The 19054-nt window shown below is 38.7% G+C and overlaps 1 protein-coding gene across 1 annotated transcript in view; it reads left to right on the forward strand.

Annotated features, from left to right (window-relative positions):
- Nucleotides 1–19054, forward strand: part of SPATA16 (spermatogenesis associated 16) — a 382020-nt gene that overhangs the window by 2863 nt on the left and 360103 nt on the right. The window contains 2 exon segments of the mRNA XM_068968836.1: nucleotides 1893–2037; nucleotides 17068–17178. Of these exon segments, the coding sequence (XP_068824937.1) occupies nucleotides 1893–2037; nucleotides 17068–17178 (256 nt within the window).

A 19054-nucleotide genomic window follows, 5' to 3' on the forward strand; every position in this document is an offset into this window, starting at 1 on the left:
TAAAGTCAAAAGTGAAATACTTTCTCTGTTGATTTCTTAAAATATGTGATGAAATGTTTGCTCATCATCATACTATAAAGTTTTGGTTTTACGTAACTTCAGTACTTCATTTTTCTGCTTAAAGTTCTGTGTTGGTACACATGAGTGTAAAATTCTCCATAGCCCTCTGCAACATAAATTTTGTGTTTTTTTCCAATAAAATCTCTGATGTAATTACCTCTTATTGGTTTTATAAGATAAAGTCCCCTGATTGTGATAGCAAAGATGTTATTTGAAATGTTTGTCTCTGTGATCAAGATATTTGCTACATCAAGGAAAAGCTACCAATTCCTAGGGAGTTTTCACACCTGAAAATTAAATCAGTTTATATTGCAAATCTGTTTTATGCAAATTACAAAAGCAATCACTTAAATAGAGGCCTCTTAACAAAAGATTTTCCAAAGGGATTAAAGATTCCCTACAGAGGTCAGTTCCTCAAATATCCCTTAATACAAATGTATACACTGAACAGTCTAGGGTGAAACTGGTTATTTAACAGATGCCATGCTACAGAATATATCTTGAAATATTTGACTGACATAGGAGAATGCACTGGATAATAATACATTATGACAGTTCATTGTTTTCTTATGTTTTTAGTGTTTCTTGGGTGAATTCACAGTTAAATATTTGAGGTCTGGGGTTAGACTACTTATATTAAATCCCAGCTCTGCCACTGGTGACCTGAAGTTAATTATTTAATTTCACTACTCTTTTAGGAGACATTAAAAAGCAGAGATATTACTTTGTCAACAAAAGTCCATCAAGTCAAGGCTATGGTTTTTCCAGTGGTTATGCATGGATGGAGAGTTGAACTATAAAGAAAGCTGAGCACTGAAGAATTGATGCTTTTGAACTGTGGTGTTGGAGAAGACTGTTGGGAGTCCCTTGGACTGCAAGGAGATCCAACCAGTCCATCCTAAAGGAGATCAGTCCTGGGTGTTCATTGGTAGGACTGATGTTGAAGCTGAAACTCCAATACTTTGGCCACCTGATGTGAAGAGCTGACTCATTTGAAAAGACCCTGATGCTGGGAAAGATTGAGTGCAGGAGGAGAAGGGGATGACAGAGGATGAGATGGTTGGATGGCATCACTGACTCAGTGGACATGGGTTTGGGTGGACTCTGGGAGTTGGTGATGGACAGGCAGGCCTGGCATTCTGCGGTTCATGGGGTCACAAAGAGTCGGACACGACTGAGTGACTAAACTGAACTGAACTCCTTTAGGAACATGAGGGAAAGTGATAAGACCAACTTCATTTGATTTGTTTTAAAGGTTAAAAGAGTTAAAGTGTATAAAATACTTACTGACAGAATGACAACTTGTACCAGAAAGCCTTCAGTTAGAAATTATTATTAAAGTCTGAAATGTAAAATAAATGTCCATCAATCTCATATATATGTACGTAGCTACCATTATATAGGCAGCAAATATTTATTAGGGGCTACTATATCCTACAGGGGTTTTCCAGGTGGTGCAGTGGTAAAGAATCTGCCTGACAAGGCAGGAGACAGAAGTTTGATCCCAGGATCAGTAAGATCTCCTGGAGGAGGAAATGGCAAACCACTCCAGTATTCTTGCCTAAAAAATCCCGTGGACAAAGGAGCCTGGTGGACTACAGTACAATGGTTTGCAAAGAATTTGGACATGACCGAGCTACTGAGCACAGCACAGCAATAGAGTAAGAGATAGTATTATAAGTTTATATATTTAATATTCAGGATAACAATAGTAGATAACCGAGAAAAACTTTTGGCAAAAGTTTTGGCAGAACTTGCAGCAGTTCTCATGAGGGAAGCATTTTTTAGGAGTCAAAGGGAAGATTTTTTTTTCAACTTTTTATTTCTTTTAGCATTCAGAGAAAAGTTAACCCCCAAATCAACTTTATAATCACATTTACTTGCAGAGGATACATCATGTTCAACAAAAATATCAAGTTCAAATGCAAGCATTTGCTCAACATAATCAACCTTCCAGAAAAAATCTTGACCATTATAGTGAGTATGTACTTATAACTGAGTTGCAAGGAAAAGTCTGGATTGAAGGAAAACTTGTAATTGTTCATTTTCTTTATACAAATCTAAATTTGATTGTATCACCCAAGCTGGGTTTCAGATTCAGTTTTGAAGCATTTTGTCCCATCTCAGTCTTCTTAGTGTTTCAAGGTCTTATACTCAGAGCCCTCCGTACTTCACTCCATACTATTTGCTGGTAAATAAATGCTCATAGTCCAACCAGGCCAGTGCATTGATATCCTTTGGCCCTATTGCTTCCTTGTCATGCTTGGGTACAGAAACTTCCTGGCAATCTATGTAGATTCAACCATTCTTTTCTAAGATTTTACACTTTCCCTCCTAAAGCAATCAGGAATCTTTCACATAAAAGAATCAGAAAAGGATTTTGACTGAGACTTTTGTCTCCTAATGTGAACTGTCCCCTCTTCTTTTAGAGCACTCTCAGCTGATTGCTAATTGATTGCCAAGAAAACATTAGCAGACTACATTTTAAGAAGCAATTTCTCCTAGGAATATTTCAATAAGCTTTTCTTACATGTTAAATCTTCAAGACTCAAAGGAGTAAATCTCTAATGATGGAAATGACAGGTCAAAAGGTAAAGCCTTTGGGGACCCAGTTCAGCCTCGTAAGCCCTCCAGACTATCATGTGTATGTGCTCTTTTATGGAAATCCTTTCATTCCTTTCACATGGGAATGAAGGAGACAAATTAAGAGAAATGCAAAGCTAAATATTGGTTACATAAGATGTTCCTTGATATTCTTCTTGAAAGCTATTGCTCAAATAATTTTACTTCCCTGTAAGTAGGAGAAAAGGTGAAATAATTAGCACGTAATTTTTATTACTTCATATAACTCTAACTGCAACAGTTTAAATTGTAAATGAAGTCTGAACATTCTCAAAAAATATTCAAATTATAATAGAATGCATCTACATATTTCTATCCACATGTAATAGAACATAATAATAACATTAATATAATCAACAAATTCTATTTAATGTGAGTACATTATACTATTTTCTGATATGGTGATTGGAAGATTAAATCTAATTATGGTCCTTTTAATGAAAAAATTATGGTATCTTATAAAAATAGGGCCAAAGTTAGATATATACTTCTGCTAGAATGTATTACATTTTGAAAAATCATATATTAATATAATTTTAAGTTCCATGTAATAAATGAATCTGTCTGTATATATTATATATACATATACACACTGGAGTATCTTTATTGCAGTTGAGATTTTATCATAATTTTACTTTATGAGGTTAATAAAGGCATAAAAATTCACAAAATAAAATCTTGAAAAAACTTTAACCTTACTGTCAATTTTGGGTTTCCATGATGGGTTAGTGGTAAAGAAGCCACCTGCCAATGCAGGAGACGCAGGTTTGATCCCTGGGTTGGGAAGATTTCCTGGAGAAGGAAATGGCAACCCACTCCAGTATCCTTGCATGGGACACCCCATACAAGTCTATAGTCTGTGAAATTGCATGAGTCAGACATGACTTAGCAACTAAACAACAACACCAACTGCAAACTTGGGGTTTTACTCTGTGAGTTCAAGGGCCTGAGCCTATTTATAAAATATAATTTGGCCTACTCATTTACAGTGCCATAAACCCACCTCTCCACCATCTGAGTCATTCATATCAGTGATCCTCCATCTTGTGTCATTACTTTGTTGTTCCCGTGCTCATTCTCATGTTCTACCCCCACAGGACTTTTACTGAGTTGTATTTAGAGTGATATCTTTAGGTACTATTTTGGACCTAGGGACTTTACCCTTTCTTTTGATCTATAGTGAAAAGAAGGGGGCATTGCTGTTTACCTGGGCTTATGCACACTTCTGATTATGGATCTCTTTAGAAGCATACTCATTTAAGGAAAAATGGTCTGCTTCTGTGTCCTCTTCTGCAACTAGAACCAAAGTCAGGATAAACTCTTGCTAGGTTAAGCACACTGTGCCATGGGAGACTCCTAGGCAGGAGGTTATCCAAACTGTAATAACCATCAACCTGGGATTCTTTAAGTGTTCATTTGATCTTCAGTTCAAGAAAAGAGAGCACAGTGAGAGAAAAGGATGAAGAAGAAAGAGTGTCTTCTTAGTACTTAATCTCTCCTCAATTTTCCTAAAGAATTCAGTTTTGGAGACAAGTTCTCATACTATAAAATAAAAATAAAAGCTTTTTGGTTAATAGATCTGTCTTCCCCAGAGGCAGTATTGATTATCTACTGTCATTCATTTGTCATTCGTTTGGGCTTCCCAGGTGGCGCTAGTGGTAAAGAATCTGCCTGCCAATGCAGGAGACATAAAAGATGTAGGTCTGATCCCTGGGTCAGGAAGATCCCCTGGAGAAGAAAATGACAACCCACTCCAGTATTCTTGCCTGGAGAATGCCAGGGACAGAGGAGCCTGGCAAGCTATAGTCCATGGGGTTGCAAAGGATTGGACATGACTGAGCACATATCTCTACCATCATTCAAGCACACTTCTTGGGATCTGACCTTCAGCTCTAAGAGGCTTACCATGGTATTTTCATGTTTATATTCTCCTGTACCAGACCAGTTTTAGCAAATAAAGTTTTGTTCATTTCATAAGTTTTCCATCAGAGATTTTTCCATCCTTGTAGCCCCTCTGCAAGTTGCCCAGGGACATTTTTGATAATGTCCATTCAGATAAGTACCTCCTCTACCATTTCCATTGACTTCTCTGTGCTGTGTTTATGGAGAATACAGACCCAAACCTTCTCATGCCACACACATGTATATGAAGCATACATAGTAACTCAAAAATATCAATGTAACTTACAAAATACATAATTTATTGTTTAGCATCTCCCTTCCAGGCCTTTGATTTGGGAGACACAAAATAAACATAAAACTTGGTTACTGCCTTCAATATACAGTCCATCATATGTGCTCTTCCAAAAGTAAATTATATTGGGGAGATTTATTCTTCAAAAGTAACAGTGGACATGCTTTAAATTCATCCTGGTTTAGAATATGTTTACAACTTTTGTGTCTCAGAGGAACTATGAGTTTTATCCCTAGCTATACATAGGAGACAGAGAAGATTAGTGGCAATGAAATGCCCTGAGTAGATGAAAAAAGACAATTTTTATGGGTCCCTTTTCAATATATTTACATAAGGAGGAAAAAAACCTAAAATAAAACAAAAACATCTTAAATAGCACAAAGTCCTTGGCTTATTAGCTTTTTAGAAGCTTGTGTTTGTAGATACTATGGTGTTCTGTTTGGAATACAGCCCCAGATCATCAAATTCCATTATAATTAACTAGGCTGCATGTGACTTTTCTACTGATGGGTTGACTTTGAGATGGAAATTTTGGAGGAATCACATCAAATGCTGGAGAATGCATACACATTTGGTATAAAAGAATTGTAATTAAACTTCAGTCATCCTCTCCTACAGAGAACATTGAATTAGAGTCAAAATTGGTTTCTATTATGTTTAAGTATATCAGAGGCACTGGGGGATGATCATTAAGACACTAGAGCAAAGTAAAATCTGTAGGCAAATGTTCTATTTATTAAAAAGTGAGGGTGAATTCAAAGCTGTCCCTAGGGTGGGTGCTGAGGGCAGCCTCCTGGAGGGATGCAAATGTAGCCCTCAGTGATTCTCACCAACATAATCCTGACACCACAGTAGGGACTCTGGGTCATTTAAGTCCACAGAGTGTACAGCTCTCTATAGAAGAGCCTTAAGGGAATCAAGAAAAAAAAAAGAATCTTTGGATTTGAACTTAAGCTTTCTCTGCCTTTCTTCCTTCTTCCCACTTAGATTCAAATTAGGTTATCAAAGTCATCTATATCCTTACAAAAGAAATCCTTTCTGAAGCAGAGTTTCTTGGGGGAAAGGAGGCAAGATATCTCCTTCATATTGGATTGGGAAGAATAAGTCAATCTTACTGTCATTATGATTCACTCTTGTCAAACACCATCATAAAGCAAAAGCATGAATATTACTCTTCCCCCGATCAGATATAATTTCTACTCTGTCCTTTTGTGACTTCTAGTCTTCTCTAGGGCTCACAATATCTACTGCAGCATGATATACTTTGTATATAATGATTATACAAGCATAGGGCCACAATCAATAAACCAGTAAGTAAATAAGCAGGTGAGTACATAAATAAGCAAACAAACAAAGCAGTCTAGGGGTATGGTAAAGAATTGATATTGTCCCCAGTACCAATGATAAAATAGTAGTCTTTGTCTTTATCGCCCTTGCTCCACAAACAAAATCAATGGACCCTGATTCTAATTTAAGTAATCCCTAGACTTTCTCAGATATGCTCCTGAAAAACCCTCTCAATTTTGTAGTCACTATTAACTTTTGTTCTTTTATCCCACAGACAACTTTTAACATATTGCAAAAAAAAAAAAACCACCCACTGTGCAATAAGATCATGAATAAGTAACGCTCTTTGTCCTTAAGGAGTGTATAGTATGTGCTAGCTGCTCAGTCGTGGCCAGCTTTTTGTGATACCATGGACTGTAGTCCACTAGGCTCCTCTGTCCATGGGATTCTCCAGGCAAGAATACTGGAGTGGGTTGCCATCCCCTTCTCCAGGAGGTCTGCCAAGCAAGGGATTGAACCGGGATCTCCTGCATTGCAGGCAGATTCTTTACAGGGCCACCAGGGAAGCCCCTGTGTATAGTATGGTAGAGGACAAATATATAGATAATTATAACATTGTGATCAGAGATATAAAAGAGATGTATAGGAAGCAATGGAGCACAGAAGAGACTCCTAGCTCAGATGGGCAAGGGTAGAGGTAACAGGAAAGGAAAATGATAGGGCCCACATGGGGGTCTCATTTTTAAGATGGCTCATTATGTTGACATCACAAACAAGGAATAAAATCACAGTGATCCTTGAGGCTGACCAAACTGCCCAAATGACGTTCTGTCTTCTCACTGGTGCCTACCTTCTCAAAGCTACAAGACCACCAGATTCCAGACCTCCAGCTACATGACCACAGGAATCAACTACAGGCTAAAAATTAACCATCCCTTCAGAGAAATTTCCATTGGTGCGGTATAAGAAAGACCCCATCAGAAAGGGAGGATGCTGGTTCTCCTTAAGGGCCAGTCACTCTCTCTTTTCCCTCTAATAAATTTCCCTTTTCTTGTTTGACTGCCCGGCTCACTCTCTTCTTCTCTGCAATCACCTTACAAAATTGATGCTGACTGGTGCTAGCTAGGCAAATGAAAGACGTTCATTTCAGTTCAATTCAGTCACTCAGTCATGTCCGACTCCTTGCGACCCCATGGACTGCAGCATGCCAGCCCTCCTTGTCCATCACCAACTCCTGGAGTTTACTCAAACTCATGACCATTGAGTCGGTGACGCCATCCAACCATCTCATCCTCCCAAGGCCCCTTTTCCTCCTTCCCTCAATCTTTCCCAGAGTCAGGGTCTTTCCCAATGAGTCAGTTCTTCACATCAGGCAGCAAAAGTATTGGAGTTTCAGCTTCAACATCAGTCCTTCCAATGAATACTCAGGACTGATTTCCTTTAGAATGGACTGGTTGGAACTCCTTGCAGTCCAAGGGACTCTCAAGAGTCTTTTCCAACACCATAGTTCAAAAGTATCAATTCTTCAGTGCTCAGCTTTCTTATAGTCTAACTCTCACATCCATACATGACTACTGGAAAAACCATAGCTTTGACTAAACAGACCTTTGTTGACAAAGTAATATCTCTGCTTTTTAATATGCTGTCTAGATTTCTTCCAAGGAGTAAGCATTTTTTAATTTCATGGCTGCAGTCACCATTTGAAGTGATTTTGGAGCCCCCCAAAATAAAGTCTGCCATTGTTGCCACTGTTTCCCCATCTATTTGCCATAAAGTGATGGGACCAGATGCCAGGATCCTAGTTTTCTGAATGTTGAATTTAAAGCCAACTTTTTCACTCTCCTCTTTCACTTTCATCAAGAGGCTCTTTAATTCTTCACTTTCTGCCATAAGTATGGTATCATTTGCATATCTGAGGTTATTGACATTTTTCCTGGCAATCTTGATTCCAGCTTGTGCTTCACCCAATTCAGCATTTCTGATGATGTGCTCTGCATATAAGTTAAATAAGAAGGGTGACAATATACAGCCTTGACGTACTCCTTTCCTGATTTGAAACCAGTCTGTTGTTCCATGTAGAAATGAGAGAAGAAAAGGTGTCAAAGAGGAACATACCATTACATTGAACATTCAAGTTGGTAACTAAGTTGAATTTTGGGGATCCTAGCTCCTCTAGCCATTGGAGTTGGATAATATTCAGCCAGCATATACTAATATGTCAAAATCTATGTATGAGTATGTTTGTGTACAAGAAAAGTTATGACCAACCTAGATAGCATATTCAAAAGCAGAGATGTTACTTTGCTGACTAAGGTCCATCTAGTCAAGGCTATGGTTTTCCCAGTGGTCATGTATGGATGTGAGAGTTGGACTGTGAAGAAGGCTGAGTGCCGAAGAATTGATGCTTTTGAACTGTGGTGTTGGAGAAGACTCTTGAGAGTCCCTTGGACTGCAAGGAGATCCAACCATTCCATTCTGAAGGAGATCAGCCCTGGGATTTCTTTGGAAGGAATAATGCTAAAGCTGAAGCTCCAGTACTTTGGCCACCTCATGCGAAGAGTTGACTCATTGGAAAAGACTCTGAGGGATTGGGAGCAGGAGGAGAAGGGGACGACCCAGGATGAGATGGCTGGATGGCATCACTGACTCAATTGACGTGAGTCTGAGTGAACTCTGGGAGTTGGTGATGGACAGGGAGACCTGGCGTGCTGCGATTCAAGGGGTCGCAAAGAGTCGGACACGACTGAGCAACTGAACTGAACTGAAATGAACTGTCTGTTTTGACTGATATGTTCTTGAACTCCTCAGCTCACCTCATTATGCTGGTAAGATGATCAATTAATACAGTGTATGTGGACATACAGAGTAATCTACAAAATATAAATTTAAATATTTGAAATCTATCAGGATGACTTTGTTGCTTAACTCATGTGTTGATTGAGAAGAATACTGAAGGCAAAAAATGGAATAACAGGGAAGAAGAAAATTAATTTTTGCTGCATTTCTACAAAGCACAGCTTGAATCTAGGTATTTAGATATCTATATTCCCATTCAGGAGAAGGCAATGGCAACCCACTCCAGTACTCTTGCCTGGAAAATCCCATGGATGGAGGAGCCAGGTAGGCTGCAGGCCATGGGGTTGCTAAGAGTCAGGCACGACTGAGTGACTTCACTTTCACTTTTCACTTTCATGCATTGGAGAAGGAAATGGCAACCACTCCAGTGTTCTTGCCTGGAGAATCCCAGGGATGGGGGAGCCTAGTTGGCTGCTGTCTATGGGGTTGCACAGAGTCAGACACAACTGAAGTGACAGCAGCAGCAGCAGTAGCATGCCCATTCAATGGGCTTCCCTGGTGCTTTAGTGGTAAAGATCTACCTGTCAATGCAGGAAATGTGGGTTTGATGCCTGGGGTGGGATGATATAGAAAACAAAATGGCAACCTACTCCAGAATTCTTGCCTGGGAAATTCCATGAACAGAGGAACCAGGTGGGGTACAGTCCATGGAGTTGCAAAGGGTCAGATATGACTTAGCAACTAAACAATAACAACAACAAATTCTTATTTAAGAATTTTTTTAAAAGTTGGAAAATGCTATCAAAATTCTGCAAATGACAAAACTGAGATGGGACAATTTAAATATTTTTCCCATGGTATATCAGTGAGTGAAAAAATAGAATTTGAATTCATCTCTATGTTCAAGTTCTCTTTCTCTATCTCTATGAAGCAAAGGCCAAATGTTATGAGAATACTTTGACCTCTACTGATAATCACACCAGAACTTGTTCTGGTTCCAAAACAATGAACAGGGCTAAGCACAGGAGCTGGACTCTGTAAGAATCAGAGAATGGTACTATGTCTCTTTTTGGTGAGCTTTCCTTGGTGGCTGTGACGGCACAAGAGTGCGGCGGAGAGGAGCTACCCCATGTCCGAGGTCAGGGGAAGAAACCAGGACGACCTCATACCCGAGGGGCGGTGGCCAAGAGGAGTTAACCCATGTCCAAGGTCAGGGGCAGCAGCCTAGAGTGCCAGGCTGCGCTGGTGTAGGAACAGCTGAGAGGAGCTACCCCAGGTCCAAAGCCAGGGGGGGCAAAATGAAAGGATACTGAAAGAGGAATTCCCCAAGTCATTAGTTGCCCAATATGCTACTGGAGATCAGTAGAGAAATAACTCCAGAAAGGATGAAAGGATGGAGCCAAAGCAAAAACAATACCCAGCTGTGGATGTGACTGGTGATAGAAGCAAGGTCGGATGCTATAAAGAGCAATATTGCATAGGAACCTGGAATGTCAGGTCCATGAATCAAGGCAAATTGGAAGTGGTCAAACAGGAGATGGCAAGAGTGAACATCAACATTCTAGGAATCAGCGAACTAAAATGGACTGGAATGGGTGAATTTAACTCAGATGACCATTATATCTACTACTGCGGGCGGGAATCCCTTAGAAGAAATGGACTAGCCATCATGGTCAACAAAAAAGTCCAAAATGCAGTACTTGGATGCAGTCTCAAAAATGACAGAATGATCTCTGTTCATTTCCAAGGCAAACCATTCAATATCACAGTAATCCAAGTCTATGCCTCAACCAGTAACACTGAAGGAGCTGAAGTTGAACAGTTCTATGAAGACCTATAAGACCTTTTAGAACTAACACCCAAAAAAGATATCTTATTCCATTATAGGGGACTGGAATGCAAAAGTAGGAAGTCAAAAAACACCTAGAGTGAAAGGCAAATTTGGCCTTGGAGTACAGAGTAAAGGAGAGTAAAGACTATAGAGTTTTGCCAAGAAAACGCACTGGTCATAGCAAACACCCTCTTCCAACAACATGAGAGAAGACTCTACACATGGACATCACCAGACGGTCAACACTGAAATCAGATTGATTATATTTTATGCAGCCAAAGATGGAGAAGCTCTACACAGGCAGCAAAGACAAGACCGGGACCTGACTGTGGCTCAGATCATGAACTCCTTATTACCAAATTCAGATTTAAAATAAAGAAAGTAGGGAAAACTACTAGACCATTCAGGTATGACCTAAATCAAATCACTTATGAATATACAGTGGAAGTGAGAAATAGATTTAAGGGACTAGATCTGATAGATAGAGTGCCTGATAAATTATGGACGGAGGTTCGTGACATTGTACAGGAGACAGAGATCAATACCATCCCACGGAAAAGAAATGCAAAAAAGCAAAATGGCTGTCTGAGGAGGCCTTACAAATAGCTGTGAAAAGAAGAGAAGTGAAAAGCAAAGGAGAAAAGGAAAGATATGCCCATTTGAATGCAGTATTCCAAAGAATAGAAAGGAGAGATAAGAAATCCTTCCTCAGTGATCAATGGAAAGAAATAGAGGCAAATAACACAATGGGAAAGATTAGAGATCTCTTCAAGAAAATTAGAGATACCGAGGGAACATTTCATGCAAAGATGGGCTCCAAAAGGACAGAAATGGTATGGACCTAACAGAAGCAGAAGATATTAAGAGGAGGTGGCAAGAATACATGGAAGAACTGTACAAAAAAGATCTTCATGACCCAGATAATCATGATGATGTGATGACTCACCTAGAGCCAGACATCCTGGAATGTGAAGTCAAGTGGGCCTTAAAAAGAATCACTACGAACAAAGCTAGTGGAGGTGATGGAATTCCAGTTGCGCTGTTTCAAATCCTGAAAGATGATGCTGTGAAAGTGCTACACTCAATATGCCAACGAATTTGGAAAACTCAGCAGTGGCCACAGGACTGGAAAAGGTCAGTTTTCATTCCAATTCCAAAGAAAGACAATGCCAAAGAATGCTCAAACTACTGCACAATTGCACTCATCTCACACACTAGTAAAGTAATGCTCAAAATTCTCCAAGCCAGGCTTCAGCAATACGTGAACCGTGAACTTCCTGATGTTCAAGCTGGTTTTAGAAAAGCAGAGGAACCAGAGATCCAATTGCCAATATCCACTGGATCATTGAAAAAGCAAGAGAGTTCCAGAAAAAGATCAATTTCTGCTTTATTGACTATGCCAAAGCCTTTGACTGTGTGGATCACAATAAACTGTGGAAAATTCTGAAAGAGATGGGAATACCAGACCACCTGACCTGCTTCTTGAGAAATCTGCATGCAGGAAGCAACAGTTAGAACTGGACATGGAACAACAGACTGGTTCCAAATAGAAAAGGAGTATGTCAAGACGGTATACTCTCACCCTGCTTATTTAACTTCTATGCAGAGTACATCATGAGAAACACTTGGCTGGAAGAAGCACAAGCTGGAATCAAGATTGCCGGGAGAAATATCAATAACCTCAGATATGCAGATGACACCACCCTTATGGCAGAAAGGGAAGAGGAACTAAAAAGCCTCTTGATGAAAGTGAAAGAGGAAAGTGAAAAAGTTGGCTTAAAGCTCAACATTCAGAAAACTAAGATCATGGCACTGGTCCCATCAATTCATGGGAAATAGATGGGGTAAGAGTGGAAACTGTCAGACTTTGTTTTTGGGGGGCTCCAAAATCACTGCAGATGGTGACTGCAGCCATGAAATTAAAAAGACACTTGCTCTTTGGAAGAAGAGTTATGACCAACCTAGATAGCATGTTGAAAAGCAGAGATATTACTTTGCCGACTAAGGTCCGTCTAGTCAAGGCTATGGTTTTTCCAGTGGTCATGTATGGATGTGAGAATTTGACTGTGAAGAAAGCTGAGCACTGAAGAATTGATGCCTTTGAACTGTGATGCTGGAGAAGACTGTTGAGGGTCCCTCGGACTACAAGGAGATCCAACCAGTCCATTCTGAAGGAGATCAACCCTGGGATTTCTTTGGAAGGAATGATGCCAGTACTTTGGCCACCTCATGTGAAGACCTGACTTTGGAAAAGATTCTGATACTGGGAGGGATTGGGGGCAGGAGGAGAAGATGACAACAGAGGATGAGACAGCTGGATGGCATCACTGACTCGATGGAAGTGAATCTGAGTGAACTCTGGGTGTTGGTGATGGAAAGGGAGGCTGGCGTTTGAGATTGATGAGGTCGCAAAGAGTCAGACATGACTGAGTTACTGAACTGAACTGATGGCTATAATGCAGGGAATTCCCTGGTTATTCGGTGGTTAAAATTTTACCTCCTAGTAGAGGTAATTACATGTTCAATCCCTGTTCAGAGAGCTAAGATCTCATTTGCCTCGTGGTCAAAAACATAATAGAGAAGCACTGTTGTAACAAATTCAATAAAAGCCTTTAAAATCATCCACATTAAAAAATGTTTAAAAATAATAATGCAAACATTTCTATTCTACAGCTATGCAAATAACTCTTGAATGTGGCAATGTAAACAGATTCTGTTATGTGAGGAATACAAATCTGTAAGTCAAAGCCTTCTTTGTAAGAGCTGTAACATCCTACTGTTTCCCTCATTAATTAATAAGTCAAATAAAATCTTTGCCAAGTGTAAAAAAATGTTTATGGCTAAGGTTACATTCTTCTCCCCACACTCAAAAGCCATGTTGTTAGGCTCATAGAAAATTATAGAAGAGACTGATGTTCAAGATCACTTTCACCATCAACACTATACACAGTGAAATTACTATGTGTTTGGCATTAAAAGGATACCAGTTAGGAAAGTGGGAAGAATAGAGCGAACTTCAAAGAGGAGCTGGTATTTGAAAACAACCTCAGGGAATGAGGTCTCATACCAGGCTATGAGAAAAAATAAATACTAAAGCTCAGAGGTGAGGATACCTAAATTATGCCTGGGAAAATAATAAGCTCAAATTAGTTCCAGATAGGTCATGGAAAAGAGAATAGAGACATCAGTCTATCTCTCAGGTGTGTCAAAGCTGCCTCTTCCCTTCACTCCCACTGCTACTGCCTTTATTAAGTGTCAGAATTCTCAATTGAACTGTAACAACAGCTCGTCACTATTCTCTCAGCTTCCCATTTCTCATCTGTACCCGAGTAATCCTTTTATAATAAATGGCGGTTCAGTTTGCCCTCCCACTTACAAATATTTCAATCTTTCAAAACCTTTTCAACTCTTTAAAGGAAAAAAACCCCTCAAATCCAGACACCCAATAATCAAACATTCACAATATCCAGTATCCAATACAAAACTACTAGACATGTGAAGAAGCCAGATAATGATCCAAAATGAAGAGAAAAAGGAATCAATAGATAAAGACCTAGAAATTACAAATGATGGAATTAACAAGTGATGACTTTAAAGGCAATTATTATAAATATTGCCAAAGATGAAAAGGAAAGCAGACATACTTGTGAAAGAAACAGTTTATAAAAGAAAAACAAAAGCTGAAAATACATTATTTCAAATGAAAAATTTACTGGATTGGTATAACAGGCCACTGGATTGGTTAGGCAACACAAACGCAAATATCAGTTAATTTGATGTTAGGGTAATAAGATTATTCAAATTTAAGTAGAAGTTAAGGAGGAAAAAAGGGCTAAAAACTAAACAGAGCCTCAGTAGCCTGTGGGACAGTGTCAGATAATCTAACACACACGCAATAAAGAGGACAAGGCAGAAAAAAGTGTTTAAAGAAATAATTGTTTAAACATTTCCATATTTAATGAAAAATGCCAAATTAAGATTAAAGAAGTTCAGTGAAGCACAAACAGGATGAAGGAAAGTGAAAGTGTTAGTCACTCGGTTGTGTCCAACTCTCTGAGACCCCTTAGACTGTAGTCCACCAGGCTCCTCTCTCCAGGCAAGAATACTGGAGTGGGTTGCCATTCCCTTCTCCAGGGGATCTTCCAACCCAAGGACTGAACACAGGTCTCCTACATTGCAGGCAGAGTCTTTACCATTGGAGTCACCAGGGAAGCCCAGAAAAATCATACTGACCCATTATAATCAAATTACTCAAACTTATTTCCCCTCTCTCTCCTATGTATTTCTGGTAGGGCACATTCAGATCCTGATACAAAGTCTGTTCTGCAGTACATTGTCACAGTGATAAATGTTTAGTGGTAGTATTATCTGAAGTAATTCCTTACCAGCATGGGTAGAAGTAACAATGCTTCAAAATGACAGCAAGCACATAAACAAATCCAACTAAACCCAGACTAAATGCATCCCGAATTCAACTTCTTAACTGACTCTAAATGCCATTGGCTACCCCAATGCTACCCAGACACCAGAATGACCTGATAGAGGAAAGGTCAATGTGGAAAGAAATAGTGGCCTTAAGTAAGTACAGTTAAACTATCCTGTTTTCCTAAACTTTACAGAAATGTATTACTAGGACTCCAGAAGCCTAAACAGGCCTGAGAAATGAGAGGCCCGCTAGTTGGATTTTCTCAGGCTCCTGTTACCCTGTCTCAGCAGTAGAGGAGCCGGGGGAGGGGGAAGTGGGGTGGGTCAGGGGTAGAGTAGACAGGGAAAGTACAAGAAAACAGACAGTAAATTAATATAAGGTCATGTCAACAGAGAAGTAATCACAAGACAAACAGCCCTTTTATGTAAGTATTAAGTCAGATTTATTTCTTATCATTTGGGAAAGGATAAGTTTTATTCTAGAAATGACTGTATTACTCTGAATCAGCAAAATTAAGTTTTCCATCATCTGTAAAACTGCTTGCTTAAATGTTACTCTAAATTTTAATGAAATTTTAAAGTTATGTCCATGCTCAAAAAATAAAAAGGTAAATACCATGAGACTGGACTTGAAAAACTGAAGAAACATTCATTCTTTTGCAGCACATTTTAAAAAATAGAAAAAGAGAAAGACTCTTTCCAGATAGTAAAAGCAAGTATATTGGAAGAAATAGAGAATATTTGTATTAATTTTAAAAGTTTTTTGACTCTCTTTACCATGCATTCCACCAAGTTGTATTATTGAAGGAAATATAATTATACATTAAGAGCAAGGACAATATTATTTACCCAGAGTTTGACTTCTGATATTTTTTAAAAATAATGAATTTAGTATTTAAAAAAATGACACATATTGGCTGAAGCCAGAAAATAATATGTTAGTCACCACGTCACACTTAAAAGGTCTCTAAAACTGCCTTCTCGTGTCACTACTCACATAAGAATTTTTTTATGATAACATACAATTTTATTTATTTCAACTTTCAACTATCTGAAAAAGCTATTAACATTTTAGCCATAAGTTTTTCAAATGAATAAGCTCAGAGTGTCTGATTCACTTGAACTTCAAAAGCCATCACTTGGCCAACACTTTAATTATAAAAATAAAGATAAAAACTTATGTAAAGAATGATTTAATGTCAATATCATACTAAATAATAGCATATAATGTTAGCTATTTTTGATGAACCTAAGAAAATCATTCTGAAAATTAAAAAACAAGAAAGTATTGCAGAGCCTGAGCATTTGCTTTGAGGCAGGTATTTTCTAAATTTTCATATTCATATTAAAATTGATAAACAAAGACTGCTGTCCTTACTTATGCCATAACTTAATACCATAGAACTGAACTATAGATAAAAACTACTTATATGAGGTTTCTGTTATCACAGCTGTCATTATGTCACTAAATAAACACAGCTTGGGTAGCATCCAAGACTGACCCAGCCAGTGTTAATGACTCTGTAAACCAAACTTTTCATTATGAAAGCAAAATGTACATGTAGTCTCAAACTTGTCACTGAGAAGTATTCTAAAACATCTTTTTGCAGGTGGCTATTTGAATGCATTTTGTCAGACACACTGGTTTCCAAGGAAATATATTGTCAGCTCAATGAGAGAACTAAATTTAACCAATAATATGCCAGAATTATAGAAGAAATTATAGGAAGTATGTATAATAAGAATTCTTTGGAAACTACAATTACTGGTTTTTCAAGAAATGCCAAGAATGCATCTCATGTTTGTTGCAGCAGGCAGTTTTTATTTGAGCCCATCCTTTCTTATGTGGCAGTTGGAAAAGAGAATCCATCAGCTTCAAGTTGATGCAGGAATTACGGGAGCTGGAGTCGAGAAAGAAAAGTTGGAAGGGATGATTGCTAAGAATGGAGGCCCATTGGCGACGGTACCTTGTAAACACTTCAACTTGTCATTTGCCACAAATATTTTTGTTTTTTCTTACCAGCCACAATACTGGGTTAGGCTGTAAGATTTCTGATAACATTACCTTTGGAGTCTATTCCAATTTGTTCCCTCTCAGGGACTCTTAGAAACAGAGCATCACAGTTTTGCATCTTTTCTCCTGTTGACTGTTCCTAAAACAAGCTCAAAAGGACTTTCCAAGGTGTTTCATTCTTTGACCTTTGTGTGCTTAAATCAATTTTTATCACAACTTGCAACATGAAGACAAACAGAATGTCCTATTATAAGCCACTCAGATTTTCCCTTTTCGTGTAGCCTCAATTATTTTCATACATGGTGTTACAGAAAGCTTGTGAAACAAGTATCTTTTTAAAGAATAAATTATAATGAATTTAAGGTTAGTCCTCTAATAAATGTCTATTTTTGCATTCTGACATATTTTTGTAAAGTGAGGGAAAGAGTAAACAGAATTATATACATAAAGTTAGAAACTGAAAACTGCCTACAATGTAAGTTACCTATGAAAGCATGGGTCATAGGCCCTGAGTGAAAATGTGTGGAAAATGTTAGGAAAGACCTCTGTAGAGAATATGAAAGGAAAGAAAAGGAAAGTGAAGTTGCTCAGTCTTGTCAGACTCTTTGCGACTCCATGGACTGTAGCCTACCAGGCTCCTCCGTCCATGGGATTTTCCAGGCAAGAACACTAGGGTGTATATGAAATTGTTACCAAACAAGTCAGGTCCATGTACCTGCTCACAGTAAAGCCAATCTACTGACACCGGGTTGTGTTGAAGGAAAGTGCAGGTTGCGGTGATGGAAGTGGACCAAAGAGTCCAGGAGAGCTAGTGCTGAAGAAAACCTGAACTCACAAATGGGTTTCAGGAAGGCATTTTTACAGGCCAGGTGAAGGAGGGAGGTTGCAGGATGTGTGACTAGTTCCTGGCACAAGCCTCTGATTGGTTGATGGTGAGGTATCAGGCAGTGTCACAGGGGTTAACATTATCAATGCGTAGCTTCCAGGATGCCTGAGGCTATGTGCCCTTGGTCATCAAGTAATTAACATCTTCCATTTGGTGCAGGTTGTCACATCTGTAAAACAACTCTGGAAATGTGCATCACATATTCTTCTGTAGGTACTTCAGAGAGGACCTAAAGCAGAAGATATGGGGGAGGGATCAATCCCTGGAAGGCCCCACTGGGTCCTGCTTGGTTATAGAATCTTTGAGAGTCTAATAGAAATACCAAGTTCCTTGCTTTCTTGGGCATTTGAACTTGAGATTGACTCTGAAGGAATGCACTAATTGGCAAGTGTCCAGGCTCTGCACTGGAGTGGGGATGGAGAGGAAATGGAAAAGCAAATCTTATTATTTCACCACTTTACTCTGAAATCCTGCTTCCTTGAAGTTTATCTCAGATCATATCAGAAGCAAGAAGAGAAGCTGGACCCACTTATTTCCCAACAGTAGTTAAGAGAGAGATTGGTTCATCATAATTGGATAAAAATGAAAAAATATGTTTATTATTGAAGTAACAGACACATCAAAAACGTGACCAGTGGCTTAAATTTTCCACAGTACATTAGTAGTAAAATTCAGGTTCAGGTCTTTGGGCTAAATACATGAATTCAAAAGTTTTCTTTGATTATTATTTTTTTTTATGAATTCACATGTTTAATATATTCAAATTTCTATAAGCAGCTGGTACTCACACCTACAAATGTATAACAATAACTGTTTCCTCTCAAGTTCAAATGCAATTCTAGTTAGGCAGAGAAAGTTTCAGAGTCTGGAGATAAGCCAAAGCAAAAGAATTAAGCATAGTTAAGCAGATTTTCAAACATAGAAAGCAGTTGAATTTCT

The sequence above is a fragment of the Capricornis sumatraensis genome, chromosome 1, assembly GCF_032405125.1.
Source record: "Capricornis sumatraensis isolate serow.1 chromosome 1, serow.2, whole genome shotgun sequence".
NCBI classification, from domain to species: Eukaryota; Metazoa; Chordata; class Mammalia; order Artiodactyla; family Bovidae; genus Capricornis; species Capricornis sumatraensis.